The sequence below is a fragment of the Zingiber officinale genome, chromosome 9A, assembly GCF_018446385.1.
Source record: "Zingiber officinale cultivar Zhangliang chromosome 9A, Zo_v1.1, whole genome shotgun sequence".
In the NCBI taxonomy this organism is placed as follows: domain Eukaryota; kingdom Viridiplantae; phylum Streptophyta; class Magnoliopsida; order Zingiberales; family Zingiberaceae; genus Zingiber; species Zingiber officinale.
This window is the reverse complement of record NC_056002.1, coordinates 77,855,073-77,875,921: the sequence shown is the minus strand read 5'-3', so window position 1 is coordinate 77,875,921 and position 20,849 is coordinate 77,855,073. Positions and strand designations below refer to the sequence as shown.

The window sequence follows — 20,849 nt, the reverse complement described above, 5'->3', positions numbered from 1 at the left end:
TTGATAAAGCAATGACAAAGCTAAAAAAATGGCAAATGGGAGTAGAAATTGTATTCAAAGAAAAACGTCATTGATGAATGTGATCGTGATGACAACACAATCAATTGAAAAATCTTTAAGAGTTAATTATTTTCTCTTTTTAACTGATGAAGCTATTTCTTCACTACAAACTCAATTTGAACAATGTTAAAACTATAAAGAAACTTTTGAATTTTTATTTAATTTGGAGAGATTATGAAATGTTGTTGATATTTTATTGAGATTTTGTAAAAATATCAAACAATCATTGAGGCATAGAAATTATACTATTGATGATTATGATTTGTATATGGAGTTAATGATCTTCAAGTGTTCTTTACAAGCAAAAGCAAAAAGAGTTATTGATATGCTGAATTATCTAAAGAAAATGAATGGTTGTTATCCAAATACTTATGTTACTTATAGGGAAATAAGTCAATTTCCATTTATGAATATCTTCTATCACATCATGGCGTGGATACATTGTAAACTTTTTTAACCTTTTTTTTCACAACTTATTATTTAAAAGGAGCCTAAAATTTTTTGGGGATTCCATATATTTGGATAATTAAGTTACCTATAGTTTATAAAATTAAAACTAATTAATTAACCTTTAATTTTTTTTAGGTCTCGCTAGTTGGTTGGGCCTAAGGCCTCTTCTTGGACCTCCTCTCGGTCCGACCCTATATTTTGCCTACATGCACTATTATGAACTTGTGTAGATGCTAAACATTGACCACAAATTATTTAAGACATGTTCCAATAAAAATAAACTACTTGTAAAATATTATCTATATGTATATATATATAAGTTATCATATTTGTATAAATTAGTTACTATATCTGAATATATTAATTATCATATTATTGGTAATTAATTAGTTATATATATATGGGTCAATTAGGCTGATTGTAAATTAGCCTAATTATTATTCATAAAATAGATCCTAGTTTACATATAAATATGTCTCCCTCTTCAATAAAGTGGTGTAGTATTCTTTTTATCCCAAACTACACGGTAACAAAGCTTTGGATTATCCTTCGAAATTAGGTTTCTTCTCCGTCGTTCTCACTCGCACGTTCGAGCGTCGCTACTAGCAGTCGATCACCATCGCCTTCTCAGATCCCATCTCTTGTTTCTATCAGCCATCGTCTGGCTTGCCTTTCCCCTCCTTTCTTCGCCACCCGATCCGCGACCAACATGCCCTCGTCTCCCTTCCTCGCCTCGACGTTCGCTCCCGCTCTATTCTGCTCCGGGCTCAAGTCGACTCGCCTCCCTCGCCCTCCCCTCCGATGTCATCAGCGAACAGAAGCCCATCGCCTCTGATTCCTCTACCTCACGCCATGTGGAAGTGAGCCCCGAGGAAGCGCTGGTGCTTTACGAGGATATGGTGTTGGGGCGCGTTTCCATTCCTTTACCCATCGAGATGTCGGCCTTCCCCACTATCAAGATTCTTTCCTTCCTCATTGCTGTCTTTGCCACACACTTGTGCGACTGAGCTTTAGTCATCATTGCTAGAGACAGGGGCTTGGAGCTCGTCGACAGTAACCTCCTAGTTTCTTGTTGTGACAACCACAGCACTACTTCTCGCCATCCAGTGCCACTGCCACTACCAGAGGGAACATCTCTAACCATCTTCATCCGTCGAGTTCATAGCTAGGGGTTTCTTATTCTTCGGGTTAGAAGAGGAGCCTCCACGTCATTGCAGCTCGTCGTTGGTTTGCATCCATCCGACTGACCAGCTTCTTCTTCTTGTTCACAGTAAATTTGTGTTTCATTATCATTAGTGTCTGCTCTCAGATCCTCCCGTAGCTGTGCTTTCTTCTGTTGCTACGTTTATACTTGTCTTATTGTTGTGCTTTCTTCCTGTTGCATTTTGTCTTTCCGACGACTACACAAGTTACAATCTGTGCACCAAGGCTCCATCCTCCTGTTGCTGCATTCTCGTAAGATAAAATCTTATGGCCAAAAATAAGCCTTATCTTGTGGCGGATGTAGTTCCCGTGATGTCTAAGATTATAGACCATAAGCTAAATGATTCAAACTATTTAGATTGGAGTAAGACTATTCGTCTTTCTCTACGAAGTATTGATAAAGATAGTCATTTGACTAAAGATCCTCCTAAAGATGATTCGAAACAGACATAGCTAAGAGAGGATGCCCGCTTGTTTCTTCAGATTCAAAATTGTATCGATAGTGCGGTAATTGGTTTGATCAATCACTATGAATTCGTTAAAGAACTAATGGATTATTTGGAATTCTTGTACTCTGAAAAGGGGAATCTCTCCCGCATGTATGAGGTTTACAAAGCCTTTTACCGTGTGGAAAAACAAGATCAGCCTCTGATCAATTATTTTATGTCGTTCAAAAAAGCATATGAAGAGTTTAATATGCTGCTGTCATTTTGTCCTGATATGAAGATTCAACAAATCCAATGAGCTTATGGCGGTCATGAGCTTCCTTACTGGCCTATCTCCTAACTTTGAGTATGCTAAGTCACAAGTTCTCTCTGGTTCTGAGATCTACTCTCTACAAGATGTATTCAGCCGCATTCTCCGTACAGAAAGTACTACACCCACTCACCTTAATGGTGCTTTAGTAAGTCGCAATACTAATTATATGCCTGGAAAATCAACTAGTCACAATGAAAAAAAAAAAGGAGGTTCTCGGGACTTTCAAACTCGAACACCTAATTCAAGTGGTATCGTGTGCAATTACTGTCGTAAGTCAAGTCATACAAAATTTGAGTGTAGAAAGCTTCAGTACAAAAATCAGCAAAAACACTTGGCCCATATTGCATCCACTAATGATGCCTCTGATAAATCAATTCTTATTTCTGCAGATGAATATGACAAGTTCTCAAAATATCAAGAATCATTCGAGTCGTCATCTCCCTCTGTCACTGTTATTGCCGATTCAGGTAAACAAAACGCATATCTTCTTTCCTCATCCTCCAAATTGGTTATTGATTCTAATGCCACAGATCATATGACATAATTCTAGTCTCTTTTCCACTTTTCAGTCCAAAACTAATACTCATACTGTTACTTTAACTGATGGATCTCTATCTTGTGTTCCTGGGTCTAGCAATATCGATCCTACCCCTTTGCTTCTTACATTTACCTAATTTATTATTTAATTGGCTCTTTGTTAGTCATCTAACTCGTAATCTTAACTATTGCATCTCATTTTTCCCTAATCATTGCTTATTTCAAGATCTTTTAACGAAGAAGATTATTAGTAAAAGACATGAGTCTGGAGGTCTTTACATTCTTAACACATCACTCCCAAATTCTTTTGCTTGCTCAAATGTCATTTCTCCGTTCGAGGAGCATTGTAGGTTGAGACATCCATCTCTACCTTTGCTCAAAAAGCTTTGTCCACAATATGGCAAGGAGTCTTCATTAGATTGTGAGCCGTGTCAATTTGCAAAACATCACCGTCTTAGTTCGAGTCCTAGAGTAAATAAACGTGCTACTACCCTTTTTGAATTAGTTCATTCCAATATTTGAAGTCCTTGTCCTGTTTTATTTAAATCTGGTTTTAGGTATTTTGTTACTTTTATCGATTATTACTCTCATGTAACCTAGTTATATTTAATGAAAAATCGTTCTGAGTTATTTTCTCTATTTTGTGTCTTTTGTGTCTTTTGTGCTGAGATTAAAACTCAATTCAATACATCCATCTGTACTTTGCGAAGTGATAATGCTAAGGAGTATTTGTCCGATTTATTCCAATCGTATATGAGTCAGAATGGCATGCTTCATGAAACCTCTTGCGTTGACACTCCATCCCAAAATGGTGTAGTTGAACATAAAAATAGGCATCTTCTTGAAACTCAACTGACCTTTTTATTTCAAATGAATGTTCCCAAATCTTTTTGGGCTAATACAATTTCATTAACCGTATGTCATCCTCTATTTTTTATGGTGAGATCCCTGACAACATTCTTTTTCCTAGTAAGTCGTCGTTTCCTATTAATCCTAGGATATTTGGTAGTACTTATTTTGTTTGGGATGTTCGTCCACATGTCACTAAATTAGATCTCAAGTCTTTGAAATGTATCTTCCTTGGTTATTCTCGTCTTCAGAAAGGTTATAGATATTATTGTCTCAGTATTAACAAATATCTTATATCAATTGATGTCACCTTCGTGAAAGACACACCGTATTTCCCATCCTCACCTATTCCAACTCATCAAAGGGAGGATGATGATTTATTGGTGTATTCTATCACATCCTCGGCACCTATTCCAGAATCAGCTCCTGTCAAACCTCCTATTATTCAAACCTACTTCAGGCATCACCCTCTAGATTCATATCTTGCACCTACTACTTCGTCATTAGATCCAGTCTTGAGCGATGATCTTCCTAATGTGTTACGTAAAGGTAAACGACAGTGTTTTTATCCTACTTTTGTTTCTTTTATTACTTCACTTGATTCTATCTCTATTCCTAAGATTGTGTGTGAGGTCATATCTCATCCTGGTTGGAAAGAAGCAATGATAAAGGAGATGAATGCTTTAGAAAACAATGACACTTGGGACTTAGTCGATTTACCTTCAAGGAAACGGGCTATTGGATGCAAATGGGTATTCGTAGTTAAAGTTAATCCAGATGGGTCAATTGCAAGATTAAAAGCTCGTCTTATTGCTAAAGGCTATACTCAGATCTATGAGGTGGATTATTCTAATAATTTTTCTCATGTTGCAAAATTGACGTCTTGTTGATTATGTATTTCAATGGTCGCTACTTATCATTAGCCTTTACATCAACTTGATATCAAGAATACTTTCTTTCATGGTCATCTTCACGAGGAGGTGTATATAGAGCAACCTCCTGATTTTCTTGCTCAAGAGAGTCAAGGCAAGTTTGTCATCTTCGAAAATCTTTATACAGTTTGAAACAAAGTCCTTGTGCTTGGTTTGAAAATTTTGTAAGATTGTTGAAAAATTTGGTATGATGAAAAGCAAGTCTGATCATTCTGTATTCTATAAGCAGTCAAGAACTGGTATCATTCTATTAGATATATATGGATGATATTGTCATCACTGGAAGTGATACTACGAGAATCTCATCTCTTAAATCTTTCATTCATACTCAACTTCATACAAAAGATTCGGGGGTGCTAAAGTATTTCTTGGGAGTTGAAGTTATGAGGAGTAAAAAAGGTATATTTCTATCTCAGAGAAAATATGTCCTCGACTTATTAACTAAGACGAGAAAATTAGGGATGAAGCCTAGTAGTACTCTAATGACTCAAAACATGCATCTCATAGGAAATGCGGAACTATTTAAATATCTTGAGAGATAATAAAGGTTGGTTGGGAAGTTGAATTACCTTACCGTAACTCATCCAGATATTGCATATTCAGTGTTGTCAGCCAGTTTATGTCATCTCCAACCATTCATCATTAGGTAGCATTAGAACAAACTTTGTGTTACTTGAAGGGAGCATCCGAAAGGGGGTATTGTATATAAAAATTATGGGCACACTCATATTGAATGTTTTTCAGATGCAGATTGGATAGGTTCTAAAATGGATAGAAGATCTACTTCAAGTTATTGTATCTTTGTTGGAGGAAATTTAGTTTCATGGAAGAGTAAGAAGTAAAATGTTGTGTCACGATCTAATGCAAAGTCAGAATACAGGGCTATGGCACAGTCTGTGTGTGAGATAATATGGATATATCAACTCTTGATTGAAGTAGGACTTAAAATTTCAGTACCAACTAAACTGTGGTGTGATAATCAAGCTGCTCTTCATATTGCATCCAATCCTATATTTCATGAGCGAACTAAGCATATTGAAATCAATTGTCATTTCGTTCGTAAGAAAATTCAACAAAACTTGATTTCTACTGGATATGTGAAGACTAGAGAACAACTCGGGGACATCTTTACAAAAGCTTTAAATGGAGTTCGGGTTGATTATCTTTGATAACAAGTTGGATATGAATAATATCTATGCTCCAACTTGAGGGAGAGTTATATATATATATATATATATATATATAAGTTGCCATATTTGTATATATTAGTTACCATATCTGTATATATTAATTACCATATTATTGGTAATTAATTAGTTAATATATATATATGGGTCAATTAGGCTAATTGTAAATTAGCCTAATTATAATTTCCTAAAATAGATCCTAGTTTATATAAATGTCTCCCTCTTCAATAAAGTTATAGTATTCTTTTTATCCCAAACTACATAAAACAAAATTTTCTACAACTTCATCCATAATGAACCTTTTGATAACCATTTTTGACACATTATTTTGATTTATTTCTCGATGTTTTCACATGACTTATCATGTTTTATGAGCATTGGATTATTTAGAACTTTAATGCAAATATCATCTAATTGATGGCTCTAATGCTTGAATTGATATATACTTTGTTTTGTAGGGTATTTGAGAAGTATATCAAGGAGTTTTAGGGCTCATTCAGCAAAGAACATGGCCAAGCTGTGTAAACTGCACTAGCTGATTAGCATGAAAACCAAGAGGACAACCCTAAGCACGGTCAGGAGGGCAGCCCCAAGCACGGTCAAGGTGTGCCTCCAAGCACGGTTGTGTCGGGGTGCGTAACGATCCACGATTTTAGGTTCTGTTTGCGATTTTGAGTAGTTCAAAGGCAAGTATGTTCAAATAGGGGGAATCTCTATGGAATCGCCTCCTTCAACTTCTATCAAACCCATCAACCCTAGCCGCCATCTCCACCTCCCTTCCTCCGGATTAGGAGGAAGGGAGATCATCTCCACCTCTCCTCCTTAGATTAGAAAGGAAAGTCCGCTCCACATCCGAGGTTAGGCGATCCACATCCACCACTTCACCAGAATCCACCTCTCTTGCTCGGATTAGAGAAGAGGATCCATTTCATCTCCGACGGCATTCCCCCAAGCTCGAACAACTTAGAGAGAGCTCGGATTCTCCACCATGTGTCAGGATTACAAACGAGTTCCATTCTTCCTCGCCACTTCGTCGACATCATTTAAACATGAGGATCCATCCGTAGCAACGATCCCTAGTCTGGATTAGGAAAGGCGCTCCCCCCTTCATCGCCGGAATCCACATCCATCATCGAAGGGAGAGATCTCAAACCTTACCCTAGTCTTAGCTTAACTTAATTTTTCTGCATTTCAATTGCTTGTTTAAATGCCCCTTATATTTTGTTACTTTTGTTAATGCATTTCAATTCCTTTAATTACTTGCATGATTGCTTCGTTTAATGTTTTAAGTTCTTGTCATTAATTTAGATGTCTTAAGTTATTGTGCTTCCTTTAATTCCCTTGCAATTGTAGTTTAGATTATATTAGAGTTTTAATTACTTGCATTGTTTTTTATTCAAGTAGTCTTAGCAACCCAAAATCCAAACCCTCAATTACACCATAAAAAACCCAAAGCAATAAATTGATCCTAAGAACTATCAACCTGTCATTACATTCACTGGGAGTCAAATGCTACATTAGCGTAGAGAGGGTTCAGTAATTAAATTGAGTTTGAAATTGTATCATGACAATATATAACTTATCACCGTTTCCCTATTAAAATTAATTACAATTAAAGAAATAATATAATTATATGTTGGCATGGCAATCCCGACAATATGGCATGTAGGCAAGGGACAAATTATCTCATAACAAAAGAAAAAATTCTCTATGTCGTATAAAGCAATTCTGGAATGGCTAGAAATCTCATAATCAAGTCATGTAACTCAGAACTTGTTTCTAGCATATTAGAGACAGTTGAATTTTGTCCCAAAGTGAACTATCGTCTTCGGTGTCAAATTAAAAATTAAACAATAATAGAATGGTGTAAGCAATTGAGACCATAATGTTACAGAAAGTTACAATAAACAAGTGAAATAATTAACATAATTTGTCTTAATATATTAACATTGTCCTTACCGCATTAGTGCCATCTAGATCATTCCTAAAGACATAGAAGAGAGGTGCTACAACTTCGTGCATTCCCTGTACATATTTTATACTAGGATTCAATTTTGTGAAGATAATAAGTATACGCCTTAAAGCTTCCTGAAAAAAAAAACAAAAAAAGAGTAAGAAACTAAAGTTGATACATCAAATATATTGCAAAAAATGAGTGGCCATGTTTGTCACTTGTTCACCTGATTAGTCTTTGCAATAGGAGAGTCTCCACAAAAAAATTCCATCTCTGGATGAGTACGTTTTACATCTCGATCAATCTGTTCCAGAATCTCAGCCTCCTAAATAGTTTAGATAGTAAAAATATTTCATTGAAGTAATGATAAGCAGTGAAGGAAATAATGGATGTAATTGCAGAAAGATATAATCAGGAGGGCAGACAATAACCAAAATAAGAGGTAAGTATGGATATGACTCATGGAGATTCAAGTTTCCGCTTATTGATATTCTGTTACTCTTTGGTTACAGATATTGATTGGATCTTATGAATTTTACACTCATTTTGTAGATCTATTATGTGGTTTTACATTGACTGGACTTGCTGAATATTCCTGCATAGCAGTGTCAAGAGAAAACACTAGTGCAATGTGCAGCAAAAAACTGGTGGCACAGTAAAATCTGCTATCTCTTGAGTGGCCTAACTATAAGTTTTCTCGTAATTTAGTACATCAAAGACAAACAACCACAAAAATAACCCTGATTTATGCGTCCCTTATGTTTTTAAAATTGCGTCCATCAGCTGCGACTGGTTGTTTCTCAGCTACGCAGTTGACCAATCAAACAACTTTAGTCAGTCATTCCGATACATAACCATATTGATACAACAAACCCTTCTTCCTACTGCAACTTCCATTTACTCTGCCACCACTTTCCATCCCCAAATGTTTTCTATGCTCCTTTTTGTATGTTTTCCAGCAAATTTCTCTCATAAGAAGATTTGTTTCCATGCTTCTTTTTCGTTAGAGGTATTAGAATAGTTCATTTGGGCTCATATTAGTAGTCATACATTTAGGGTTTTATCATGAATCTACATCTAGCTATTTAGTTATTATCTGACCATCATAAGATGATCCAATATTTCTTTCCTAAATTCTACATTTTATCACAGCCCCTTTCTAGGGTTAAGGTTTTTACAAAGACAATCCTCCTCAACAGGAGATTCTTGACCTCCCCATCAAGGTCTTCTCCCTATTTCTATGCTTTGTGGGGTTCAAAGAAATTTCTTCCTAAATCTGACACTCGTTGCCCACATGACCTGCACCCTCTTAAATTGTGTGATGTCTTTGCATAACTTGGGGCCTCATGGCTCGCTACCAGCTCCTCTAGATACTTCCAAGGTTTAAAATTTTGACCCGTGCCAAGATTTTGGTCTCAGACCGAAACGATACGGTTTCAGTATCGTATCGTGTTATGCTGATACAATTTCGATATTTTTTTATTTATATATAGTAATTATAAAATAAATATATTTATGGTGTATATAAAAATAAATTGTATAATGATTTTGTACACTCAATTATTGAATAATTTAATATTGTTAGAAAAAAAATAAATATAAATTTTTAAAATAAAATTGATTTTCAATATCTCAAATTAAAATTGATCTATCTATAATAATATGTATATAAATTAATACAAAGATATATAATAATTATATAAATTAGGTATTTATTCATTTAATTAATTATTAATTAAATAATATATATTTTAAATAATAAAATAATAAAAAATATCAGAATATAAATCTAATTTATTAGAATTTTTCAAAAAAAAAATTAGAATTTTTAAAGATATTTTTAAAATTTTTAAAAAATTTTAAATGAAATTTAAAATAATAAAAAATATTAGAATATAAATCAGAATTATTAAATTTTCAAAATAGTAATTAATAAAATTTATCAAATTTATTTTAATTTTAAATATATTTTTTATATATTTTATTAGGATAATTTAATTAGGGTTTATAAAAGTCTGTTCGAAATATCACACGTATCTTAGGAATTTTTTAAATTAATTAAATAGAAAATTTAATTTCTCGAGAAAAAAACGTCGCTGCCCTAAACTCGCTACTGCCCACCCACGGTGGATTGGGGGGGCGCATCGGCGGCTCCGAAAGCGTCGCCGGAGGCGCAGAAAATGTTGTCGGAGGCTTTCAACGATGTCAGAGGCGTCACAATGCTTTTGGTGCCACCTACGACGCGTCGAGATAGGGACGCCTCCGGTGCTTATTTTGCTGTCCAACGAAACAATAAAAACCGTCCGTACCGAACGGCACGGAACAGCATTTCATTCCATGGATACTTCAATTACTAAAGAAACGCGTGCCCACTGCTCAAGCAACCCCTACTGCGTCAAAGCAAAGCCTTTCACGTTATTTGCAACCTGGTCACCATCAATGCCTCCACAACATCGAATATGGCTCATCCATTAATAAGTGTCATGCAATGCTCATGCCACCACTCTAGCTGAACCCAATCTTTCAGAGAAAATTTTCCTCCCTTTTTGTTTTGCAAGCGACATAGCCTCGCCGCCCTCCTAAGCTATACAAGCCAAACACTATTATGATCGTTTCAGATAACCATACAAAAGCTTCCACAACTAGCCCAAGAGAAATATCATTAGCAATTTGGACAACTTCACGGTCAAGATGCACATTAGACTTATATTAATCTCTTTCCATGTCATGAGAATACACTACTTCATGTTATCACTCAGTAGTTAGGTCTGCAAAATAAATATCTATCCAATACCAACACTAGGTCATCGAAACCTTAGGCTCCAGCACAAATTTGTACCTCTGAACATCTTTTCCAAATTTCTAGATGAAGTTTCAATTTTGCAAAATCCTTTATTACCTGAGTTACTGCTTCATGTGCATTCCAACGTCGTCTTTCATAATCCTTCTTTATTACATGTAGGCACTAGCTACTCCTAATTCTGATCCTTATAACACCAAAGCTCACACACAATTGTTGCACCTGCCACTGGTATCCTCCTCTGCCTTTGAAGATCTAAAGCAATGCCAGAACCAAGATGAGGGGAGCACTAATACCCAAAGCCTATGCTCATAACTTAAACACCTACTTCAGCTCACTATTAAGGACTTGGTTTAAAATTTTGACTCGTGCTAAGGTCGGTCTCAAACCGGAATGATACGGTTTCGGTATCATATCATGCCATGCTGATACAGTTTCGATATTTTTTTATTTATATATAGTAATTATAAGATAAATATGTTTATGGTATATATAAAAATAAGTTATATAATGATTTATTATAAGTTCTCAATTATTGAATAATTTAATATTGTTAGAAAAAATAATTAAAAATAATTTTTTTAAATAGAATTGATATATAATTAAAATGGATCTATCTATAATAATAAGTATAAATTAATATATTTATATTATTTAATTAATTTATAAATAAATAAATTTAATAATAAATTATTTATTTATTGAACTAAGTCTTGGAGTAACCAATAAATAAATAAGATCTAGGGGTCGGATTTTTGGAAAAGAGTAGCCATCCCTACCCTAAGGAGAGAGAAATGCCATTCCCTATCCTAAAGAATAAATAGTAAAAAAATATCAAGTAAAAAATTTAAAATAATAAAAAAAATATTAGAATATAAATATAATTTATTAGAATTTAAAAAAAATAGAATTTGTTTATAAAAATTAAAATTTTTTTTAATATTTTTTAAAAATTTAAATGAAATTTAAAATAATACAAAATAATAAAAAAATATATTAGAATATAAATAATAATTATTATATTTTTAAAAAATTTTAAATAAAATTTAAAATATTATTTTATTTAGAATATTAATTAATAAAATTTATTAAATTTATTTTAATTTTAAATATATTTTTTATATATTTTATTAGGATAATTTAATTAGGGTTTATAAAAGTCTTTTCGAAATATCATATATCCTTAGAAATTGTTTAAATTAATTAAATAAAATAATTAATTATTAAAAAAAAAAATCGTGAACGCGAGATCGTCCACGCGAACCCCGCGGGACACCTATAGCGGCCGCGGAGGAGACACGGGACGTGTCCGGCGACGTCGAAAGGGTCGATGGATGTGTCCGGCGGCGCTGTTAGGGTCGCCGGACGCTTTTGGCGACGCCTTGGGCGTTGCAAAAGGTGTCACGGGATGCATCCGGCGCCGCTGAAGGTGTCCCACGTCTCCTCAAGTGCCGCTGCAGACGTCCCGCGTCTCCTCCAGCACCACTGGAGGTGTCCCACGTCTCCTCCGGCGCCACCGAGATGGGGACGCCTCCTGTGCCAATTTCGGCCGCACGACAAAATGGTAAAAACCGTCCGTGCCGGGCGGCACGGAACGACATTTCATTCCTTGGTTAGCACCACTACTAGCAACCTCTACTTGTGACCCGAAACCTACCAACACATGTGAACATGAACATCAACATCAACACTATCAAACATGGTTTGAAATTTCCAACCATTTGAATGGCATGATCAAAATTTATCGTTGCAGTAATTGATCAGCATGAGTACTCTCTCTTATGCCAAGTGTGTCTGATCCTGTCCGAAAGTCGAAGAGACGGATGCTGGGGACGTGGCGCTCCTATTGACCTCCGGTGGACTTTGCTCCTACCTGCAACACAAGCAGCGTTAGTACCGAGTCAGGGAAGGGGTCCCCGGCGATGATCCTCCGACGCTCAAGTCGCAAGAAGTAGTGAGAACTGTAGCGCAACAGTAGAAATCAAGAGAGAAGCATACCTCCGCAGATGTCTGGACCCCGCTCTATATAGGGCTCCTATAGCGTGTGTACACGCTTCTTAAAGCGAGCACGCTTTCTCAAGCTTTCCCTGAGAAGACATGTCAGTAAAATGTCCCTGACACAATACCTTAACGGGTCGAGCATATCTCTGAAGTGATAGTGGAAGCTTCCACCGTACGATCCTCTATCTAACCATGTCGTCTGTCAGCGACACTAGCTCCCAAAAGGATACCGAAGGATATCCCGTTGTGTATGTTGCTTGGCCGAGCGAAATGGCCGCTTGGCCAGAATTCTGCTATCCCTGTGCTATCTGCTACCACGCCGAGCAGGATGGTCGCTCGGCTAAAAGTCCGCTGTCGCGTCGAGCGGGAGAGCCGCTCGGCTGCAAGTCCACTATCCCGTGCATTCTGCAATTGGTCAAGCGGGATAGCCGCTCGGCTGGAAATCCGCTGCCTTGATCTGTCTCTGGGTCGAGCGGGAAGGCCGCCCGGCCAGAAGCTCACTGTCCGCATGCTCGACTGACGTGGAGTCTGTTGCTAGGCCAAGCGGGGAAGTCGCTCGGTTCGACTTCTGCACGTCACTTGAGCGTCGGTTTGATTACTCCGTGTCGAAGACGGTGGGTCTGCTCTTAATCCCCGATCGGCGTATGGCTCGCCCGACCAACCGACAGCATTCCACCGTTGACCATCTTGACTTTGACTTTAGAAAAATTTTCAATCGGGTCAAATAGTATGAAATTATTGTTGAACAACACAAAAAAATAGAAAGAAGGTTTGAGATTTGGAGGACCTAATTGTAAGTTCGTAAAACCTAAGGGTGCGTCTGGTTGGGAGTTATTCTAGATAACTTTGATTATCCATCTAAGGTTATCAACAAAAACCTTGTTTGGTTTAGGTAATTGATGATTCCCGAGTAATGTTCAATACCCGACACGTCAGCAAAAGGGGCATGCAATCAAGAATCGAAAAACTGAAGTTTTTCTTGATTTCGAGGTTAGTGAATTTTTTTTACCCAAAATACCCTCGGATAAGAGAAAAATGTGACAAAAAAGAAAAGCATAAAGAAAAAACAAAAAAATTTAAAAAATAAAACTTAAAAAAACATAAAAAAATTAAAAACCATTAAAAATAATAAAAAAATAAAAAATTGTAAAAAAACTTAAAAAATAGAAAAACATTAAAAAATGAGAAAAAACATTAAAAAAATGAGAAAAAATATAGAAAAAATATAATATATAAAAACAATAAAAAACGTAAAAAAATAAAAAGTAAAAAATAATAAAAAACGTTAAAAACATAAAAAATCGAAAAATAGAAAAAAATGTAAAAACATTAAAAATTAAAAAAAACAAAAAACGTAAAAAAATTAAAAATAAAAAAATAAATAAAATAAAAGAAACTTAAAAAATAAAAAATAAAAAAATTGTAAAAAACATAAAAAATTAAACAAAAAAACATAAAAAAATAAAAAACAAATTTTAAAAAAAACTTCCAAAATAAAAAATAAGTAAAAAAAACTTAAAAAATAAACAAATGAAAAACTAAAAAGCATCAAAAAAAAAAAAATATATATATATATATATATATAAAGAAAAACGTGAAAAAGAAAAAGTAAAAAAACGTAGAGTTAAGTATAGTTGGTTTTGAAACTGAGGGTAATATAGTAAAATATTAAACTAGGTTATTCATTAAAACCTTCAAACAAACAAGTTTTTGTTGCATTACCTAAATTGAATCAAACAACATTTGGTTGTGTTTTATTCCCCGTAACCTTGGTTATGTGATTACCTGGTAATCACATGACCAAGATTATACATGATAACTTGAACCAAACGCACCCTAAGGGTTATATTAGAAAAGTGTGGAGTAGGCACAATTTTATTTTGGGTGCCAAAAATCAATTGACTTTTTAAGAAAAACCCTAGGTTAGTCAACTATAGAAAATGAAAGTTTCAATGAATAAGATGGTTGACTCAATATGCAAGTTTGAAGTTGAAATTCTCTCTAAAATATATCATGTCTACTACTAGTAGTTAAAATTTCAAAATTTTCAAACTTTTAATAAAAAATTAAATAATTTTCTAAAGAAACCCATGCATTTCAAAATTAGCAATTTAGTTTTCGAAAATGAAAACGAATTTTTAAATAGAATCAATTTTCTGTGAAAGGGCAAATTGTGTACTGGACATGATAAAAATTTCAAATTTTTTCGACTTTTAGAAATTTTTAATAAATATTCTAAGGCATGCAAAGTTGTATTTTCAATAAATATGCTCTAACTTCAAAAATCAAAGGGAAAATAATTGAAATTTTAAAATTATTAAAAAAAATTATCTTTAATTTTTGGACCCCCATATTTTTTATATTGTCCAAGAAGGAGAAAAATGAGAGTCAAATGATTAAGTTAGGTTAATTTTTTATCAAGAAAGGTTGAATGCAATGCAAGGGGAGCCTAGGATTAGGGCTAATTCTTTCCTGTCTACATTTTTGTTATGTTATTTTTGAAGTTATTTTGATTTACCCAAACTTAAATAAAGTTTGACAAACATCAACAAAAAAGAGAGAGAAAGAGAGATTGTTAGTACCCTGAACGGTTGAGGGGAAGATCATCGGGAACCCCAAATGGTGAGAGCCATAATTGTTTTGATGTTTAGTCAAATTTGTTTAGGATCTGTCTTGTTGTTATTATTGATGCATGTGTCTAAGTGTGCAAAGACTTAGGAAAACACATAGTATATGATGGATCCGATGCATTACGATGAAAGGTAGTATGGGGCACTCGAGGGATTGGAAAGGACGAGGAGCATTAGCGATAGCGAGATTTTGGCAGAATAGACAAGAGAGCTCGAAAGATGGCAAAGGAAGAGAACCGACGGACTCTAAGGTACGAGGAGCTACGGAAGAGTACTTCAGTGTGAGAAGAACGCACAAAAAGTGAAGCAGAAAGGCTTAGTACATACGAAGAACAAGAAGCCTTGAAGAAATTTGTAGAAAGTAAGTTGATGAGATGAATTTTGTGACCTATACTTGGATGAGGGTAGACTCAACTTAGGCAAACTCGGGCATAATCAGCTGAGCCAGGAGGTTCGAACAAACAAAATAAGAGTTTTGGTTAATCTAAAGATCTGGTTGATTGAACCAGCACGTCCGATCGATCGATGCATAGTCATCATCCATTATCTGTTTGGATAGGTTATAATAGGATTTGAATTGGGTGACCAATAACCAGGCGACCGAATGTCACGTGGGATGTGATCTAAAGCAAAGATCAGTTCTAATTGACCAAACTGGAGTTCGAGCGACCGAAAGGACATCATGGCAACAACGGCGATGCGCAAATACCTGTTCGTGGATGAAATTGATCTACCACATTGGTTATCTCCAATCAACCAAACAGGATTTTCCGATTGATCGACCAAACATACCACGTCAGCACTTGACCAGAGTCTATAAAAGGAGGTCTGGAGCTCATGTTCAAACCACCACAACCACACTCGAAAAGATTTGTTCTTATTTTCTATTAAACCTCCCTTGTATTTTGTATTTGATCTGTGTAAGAGGTTTCTCCATCTTTGGTACCTTACCAAAGATGAGAGAGATAATAGACAGCTATTTGTGTATAGGCATTAGACGTAGCAATCCTTGGAGTCGTGAACCAAGTAAATCCTCGTGTCTCTTCTTTTATGCTTGTTTTTTATTTTAATTAATGTGTGGACTTGCTAAATAATTAGCAAGAGAAAAAAAATTATTTGTAGGTACACTATTCACTGTTCCCTCTCTAGCGATCCTTAGTAGACCACTGCACTCTTGTGAATAACTCATTAAACTAAATGAACAAGTTTGAACAATTATATGTTCATCTTGTTAATGTTCATGAATCCTCGTGTCTTTTTTCGGTGTGGTAGCTAAGGCATAAGGTGTTGCCACATGAGGTATTGGGGTCGAAACTTGGCATGTTCGAGCATGCCTTCCCCATGCCTTGGCCACCTGCACTAATGGCTAGTAGTCATCCATGATTTACATCCTCCATGTTGGCACAGGGACGGATTGGTGGGGCACTAGGGACAAGCGAATCGCCTTTTACCTCATTAATCAATATTTTTAATTATTTGTGAACAATGTTCATGAAGAATCTCCACAAACAAAACTTATAAAGCATATCATTAACAAACCTCTTATTAAACTTGTAAATATATAAAGATTCTCCCAAAAAGAACAAACTTACGATATTAAGCTCACTAACCAAACAAACTTAAAAATATAAAAAAAAAATTAAGAATCAACAAACTCGAATTAAGAACACGATAATGAATCAAGCTCAAACCTAGCTCAAGCTTAAAAAAAATCAAGCCAAGCTTAATCACTCGTTTCAATGGCTTGGTTCATTTTAGGATCAGTTACCTTATCATAGGGTTGTAAGTGAACCAAATGTTCATAAGCAAACTTGGTGTTCAGCTTGGTAAGAGCTTATTTATATTCGCTCAATATATACAAGATCAATTAAGTAAACAAGTTTGAACAATTTATTAAACTAAATGAAGAAGCTTGAACATGTGTTCGGCTCATTAATGTTCATGAACAATAATTGTGAATTGTTCATAAACAATATTGATGAACAATGTCCATGAACAAAGTTTATGAACCATACTCATCAACAATATTCTTATCAAACTTATAAATAGACAAACAAGCTCTTAAAACAAATAAATAAGCTTACAATATCAAGCTCACTAATCAACCAAAAAAGCTTTAAAATGTAAAATTTTCAAACGAGCTAAAATTTAGAGGTAAGTAACACCTAAACGAACCAAACTCAACCTTGAACAACTTGGTTCATTTTAGACTTGGCTTGGCTCGGTTACCTCATCAAACAAGCTTGAATAATACAAGGATTGGCTTGGTTAGGCTCGTTAACAACTCTACCTTATCAAACAAGCTTGAACAATACAAAGTTTGGCTTTGGTTTTCTTGTTTACATCCCTAATAGAAAGTATATGAAAAGGACAATAAAATGTTTACTGTTTCATATTTATTTAGCAAGTAACAACTTCTATAACATAAATGATACTAGAAATATGAATGATAATGACAATAATTAAAAAAGATTCTTCCACTGAATTAAAAAGAATATTATATAATTGATTTCTTCAAATTATGATAAAAAAAAATACAATAGCAAATATCAATGTTTAGAATGTCTAAGCATACTTATTTTCTATCTTATCATGGTTATTGGGTCCTACAAAAGAAGGCTATAGCGCCACTCAGATTTTACTTGGGATTTGGCTCAATTAGACCTACTTGGGATTTAGCGCATTTATGTAGGATTTGGCTCATTTAGGTTGGATTGGATCATAAGATCCTAAGTCTAGACCATAATCTTAACTATCATGCTATAAAGCTTGACAACTATCAATGAACTAATAAATAGCATACAAATTTGTTATGTTATCTTCTAAGACACCTAAGTGTATTTAATTAAATGCAAAATTTTCAATCAATTAATTAGAAAAAATAATTTTAAATGAATCGATAAAATAAATAAGAATGATCAATAAAATCAAGATTAATTAACTTAAAAGGGTTTGTGTTTTACTGCATTTAGTTCACTTAATCCAACTACTTTTAAGATCAATTATTTGAGCTAATGTAGAATTTGAAGTTGATACTGTCGGAATAAAAATTGACATTTTATTTTTTCCTATTTGAATTATTTTACCGATTTAAATTTCAATAATCCTACTGATCTCAATTGATGCCAAGCATTTTTAACCGTCCCAACCAGACATTGATTTTGATATTGATTTTAATAATCAAGGTTGATGGTTGTATAGTTAAATGCAAGAATTAACACTCAGAAAATTAAATATTTTTGGTTGCCAGATTTTTGCAATGTTTGTTTGCGCCTTTATTTTTTTTCTTCCATCTTTCTTCGACTCTCATGTTATTTTTGAAATTAACTGTTGTTATTTCTTAGTTGCTTTTTCCTTTTTTTGGCCTTTTTTAATAAATAGGATCAGAACACTAACAATTTCTGATTGAACTAGTTGAACCACCTGGCCATTCTGAGTTTGAAAGCATTGGTTTAAGCACAATTCCAAAGACAAAGATTACTAAAATAACTAGCAGATCAAAAATAATGGGATATGCACTAGATAGATAGGTAACATAGTCAACATGGAAAGCCAACTGCCTCTTTGTTTGAAAAGTAAAAGTATTCTTTTTATATATTGGTTCAAGTGCAATCTTTCTATGAAAGAGGTTCCAGATCAAATAAAGATAAAACAACTGGATGAAAAAATTTGCTCAGCGTCCTGCTATATAGTCAATAGGATAAAATTCAAAAAAAAAAATGACCAGATAAGATGGATAAATGTTTCTCTTCCACATGGTTTCTTCATGTAAAGAAATTGAATGCGATAAAGAAAAACAGAATATTATCAGAAGAAACATGATAGGTATTCATGTTATATAATCACACAAGAAAAGTGCTCTTAAATAGCTTTTCGATCAAACATTAAATTTCTCCAGCAGAAGTCAGAGTGTCAGAAAAAAAAATAGTAATACCTGAAAGTATTGATTCCATACACTAGTTTTACTAAGACTCAAAGGATGCTCTTCATGCTTTATCTCTGACCTTGAAAGCAAGCCAATGTTTTCATTAGCTAACTCTTCAGTTTTTGTGGCAGCTGAAGCTTCCATTCTACGCGTGATTTCTGACTGACTAGCAACAGTAAAAATTCAGAAACCCAGAAAACGTAAAAATAATGCAATCTAGAAATCTAAAGGAAATATTAATTGTCCCTTGTGTTTCCAGTACTTCATATAGTCAATAATGGTACAATCAAATATGATGAATGATAGAGACTTACGGGGTTTAGCAGTAAATCATCTTTAAGCTTATTATACTGCTTCATCTTCTTCTCCAATTCAAGTGCCCATAATGTGTGATCAAGTGGAAAATAACCCAACAAAAGCTGCTCACTACAAAGATTATTCTCATAAGTTCCAATAAATGAATAAAAACAGAGATCATACTAATAAGTAGCATCACAAGGTGATTCAGCTATCTAGAGAGAGAAAATGTCTTATGGAGAATGCTAGAATGGTGAACTGATCAAGTGTCCGGACATTGGTAACTTTCCATAAAATCTCGTAATTCAACGGGAATCAATCAGGACCTTCCATACTGTCGGACGCACGGCATGCGGAACTCCCTGACACGCTAATTTCCGCACCTCCCCAAGATTGATGACCCTCTTCGACAACTAAGAACCAAAGACGATAAGTTCATCAACATTGAAGAAAACGAAACAAGTGGAACCTGGGGGCGGCGACAACATGTAGGGTAACCCTAACCGTGATCCGGAAGTCGACTAAGAGCTCCGAGTCGCGGGGTTCCTCCTCTAACCAAGGATGACATGGACTCGGCTCGCCGGAGGGTAAGTCCGATCTCTCGGAACCGAGAAGCGCAGGAAGGGAAGGAGATTTAGAAAGCGGCGGCGGCGGCGGCGGCGGCGGCGGCGAAGAGTCCGGTCTTAGAGTTTTTGTATTGTAGTGGGAGATGGGGCGATCATCAGGTGGCTTGGAATACCAGAGGGGGCTGTTTAGCCACTCGGGCACGCTCTTCTTCTTCATCACCATGGCCCCCCGGACTTTCGCTTCAGACTTCCCCTGTCCTCGTTTTGCCTCTTAATTCGGGCATTAGCATGGCAAAAAGTTAAAAAGGCATTTTTATAGATATGCAAAAACACATTTTTATTATAATGTTCTATTAAATTTATCAGTTCCATCAAAATAATAATTTTTATTTAATGGATAAAAATAAAATAAAAATAAAAATAAAAACTTCAAATCATACGCGTTAAAAAAAAAAATTAAAAGATGCCTATTAGATGTTTTATCTCAAGATAAGTATTATACAACATTGGTGTAATCCCCAGGGCGTAGCACAGATAGGAAGTATATAGTTTTATGACTGAAAAATTCAGGGGTCGATCCCCGGGATGTCACTGCCTGAGGTTAACATCTCCGCTATGCACTTTCCACCTGTGTATCTGTATTTATCTCCCTCCATATCCGTAGGACCGGTTCTAGAGGAACCGCTGATGTGACAGTTC

At 35.0% G+C, this 20,849-nt stretch overlaps 1 protein-coding gene across 3 annotated transcripts in view; it reads right to left on the bottom strand.

Annotated features, from left to right (window-relative positions):
• LOC122021265 (TBC1 domain family member 13-like) overlaps window positions 1–20,436 on the bottom strand; it is a 41,116-nt gene extending 20,680 nt beyond the window's left edge. Inside the window, exons 1-6 of one of the 3 annotated variants that reach the window (XM_042579368.1) lie at window positions 20,089–20,436; window positions 19,911–19,997; window positions 19,602–19,706; window positions 19,297–19,449; window positions 8,158–8,235; window positions 7,937–8,065 (exon numbers count right to left, since the gene is read on the bottom strand). In XM_042579368.1, coding sequence (XP_042435302.1) covers window positions 7,937–8,065; window positions 8,158–8,235; window positions 19,297–19,449; window positions 19,602–19,706; window positions 19,911–19,997; window positions 20,089–20,373 — 837 coding nt within the window. In that variant the 5' untranslated portion in view covers window positions 20,374–20,436. Of the gene's footprint in view, window positions 1–7,936; window positions 8,066–8,157; window positions 8,257–19,296; window positions 19,450–19,601; window positions 19,714–19,910; window positions 19,998–20,088 lie in introns of all 3 variants that reach the window. The other 2 variants (XM_042579366.1, XM_042579369.1) reach the window with 2 other exon arrangements.
• Between the last annotated feature and the right edge of the window lie 413 nt (window positions 20,437–20,849).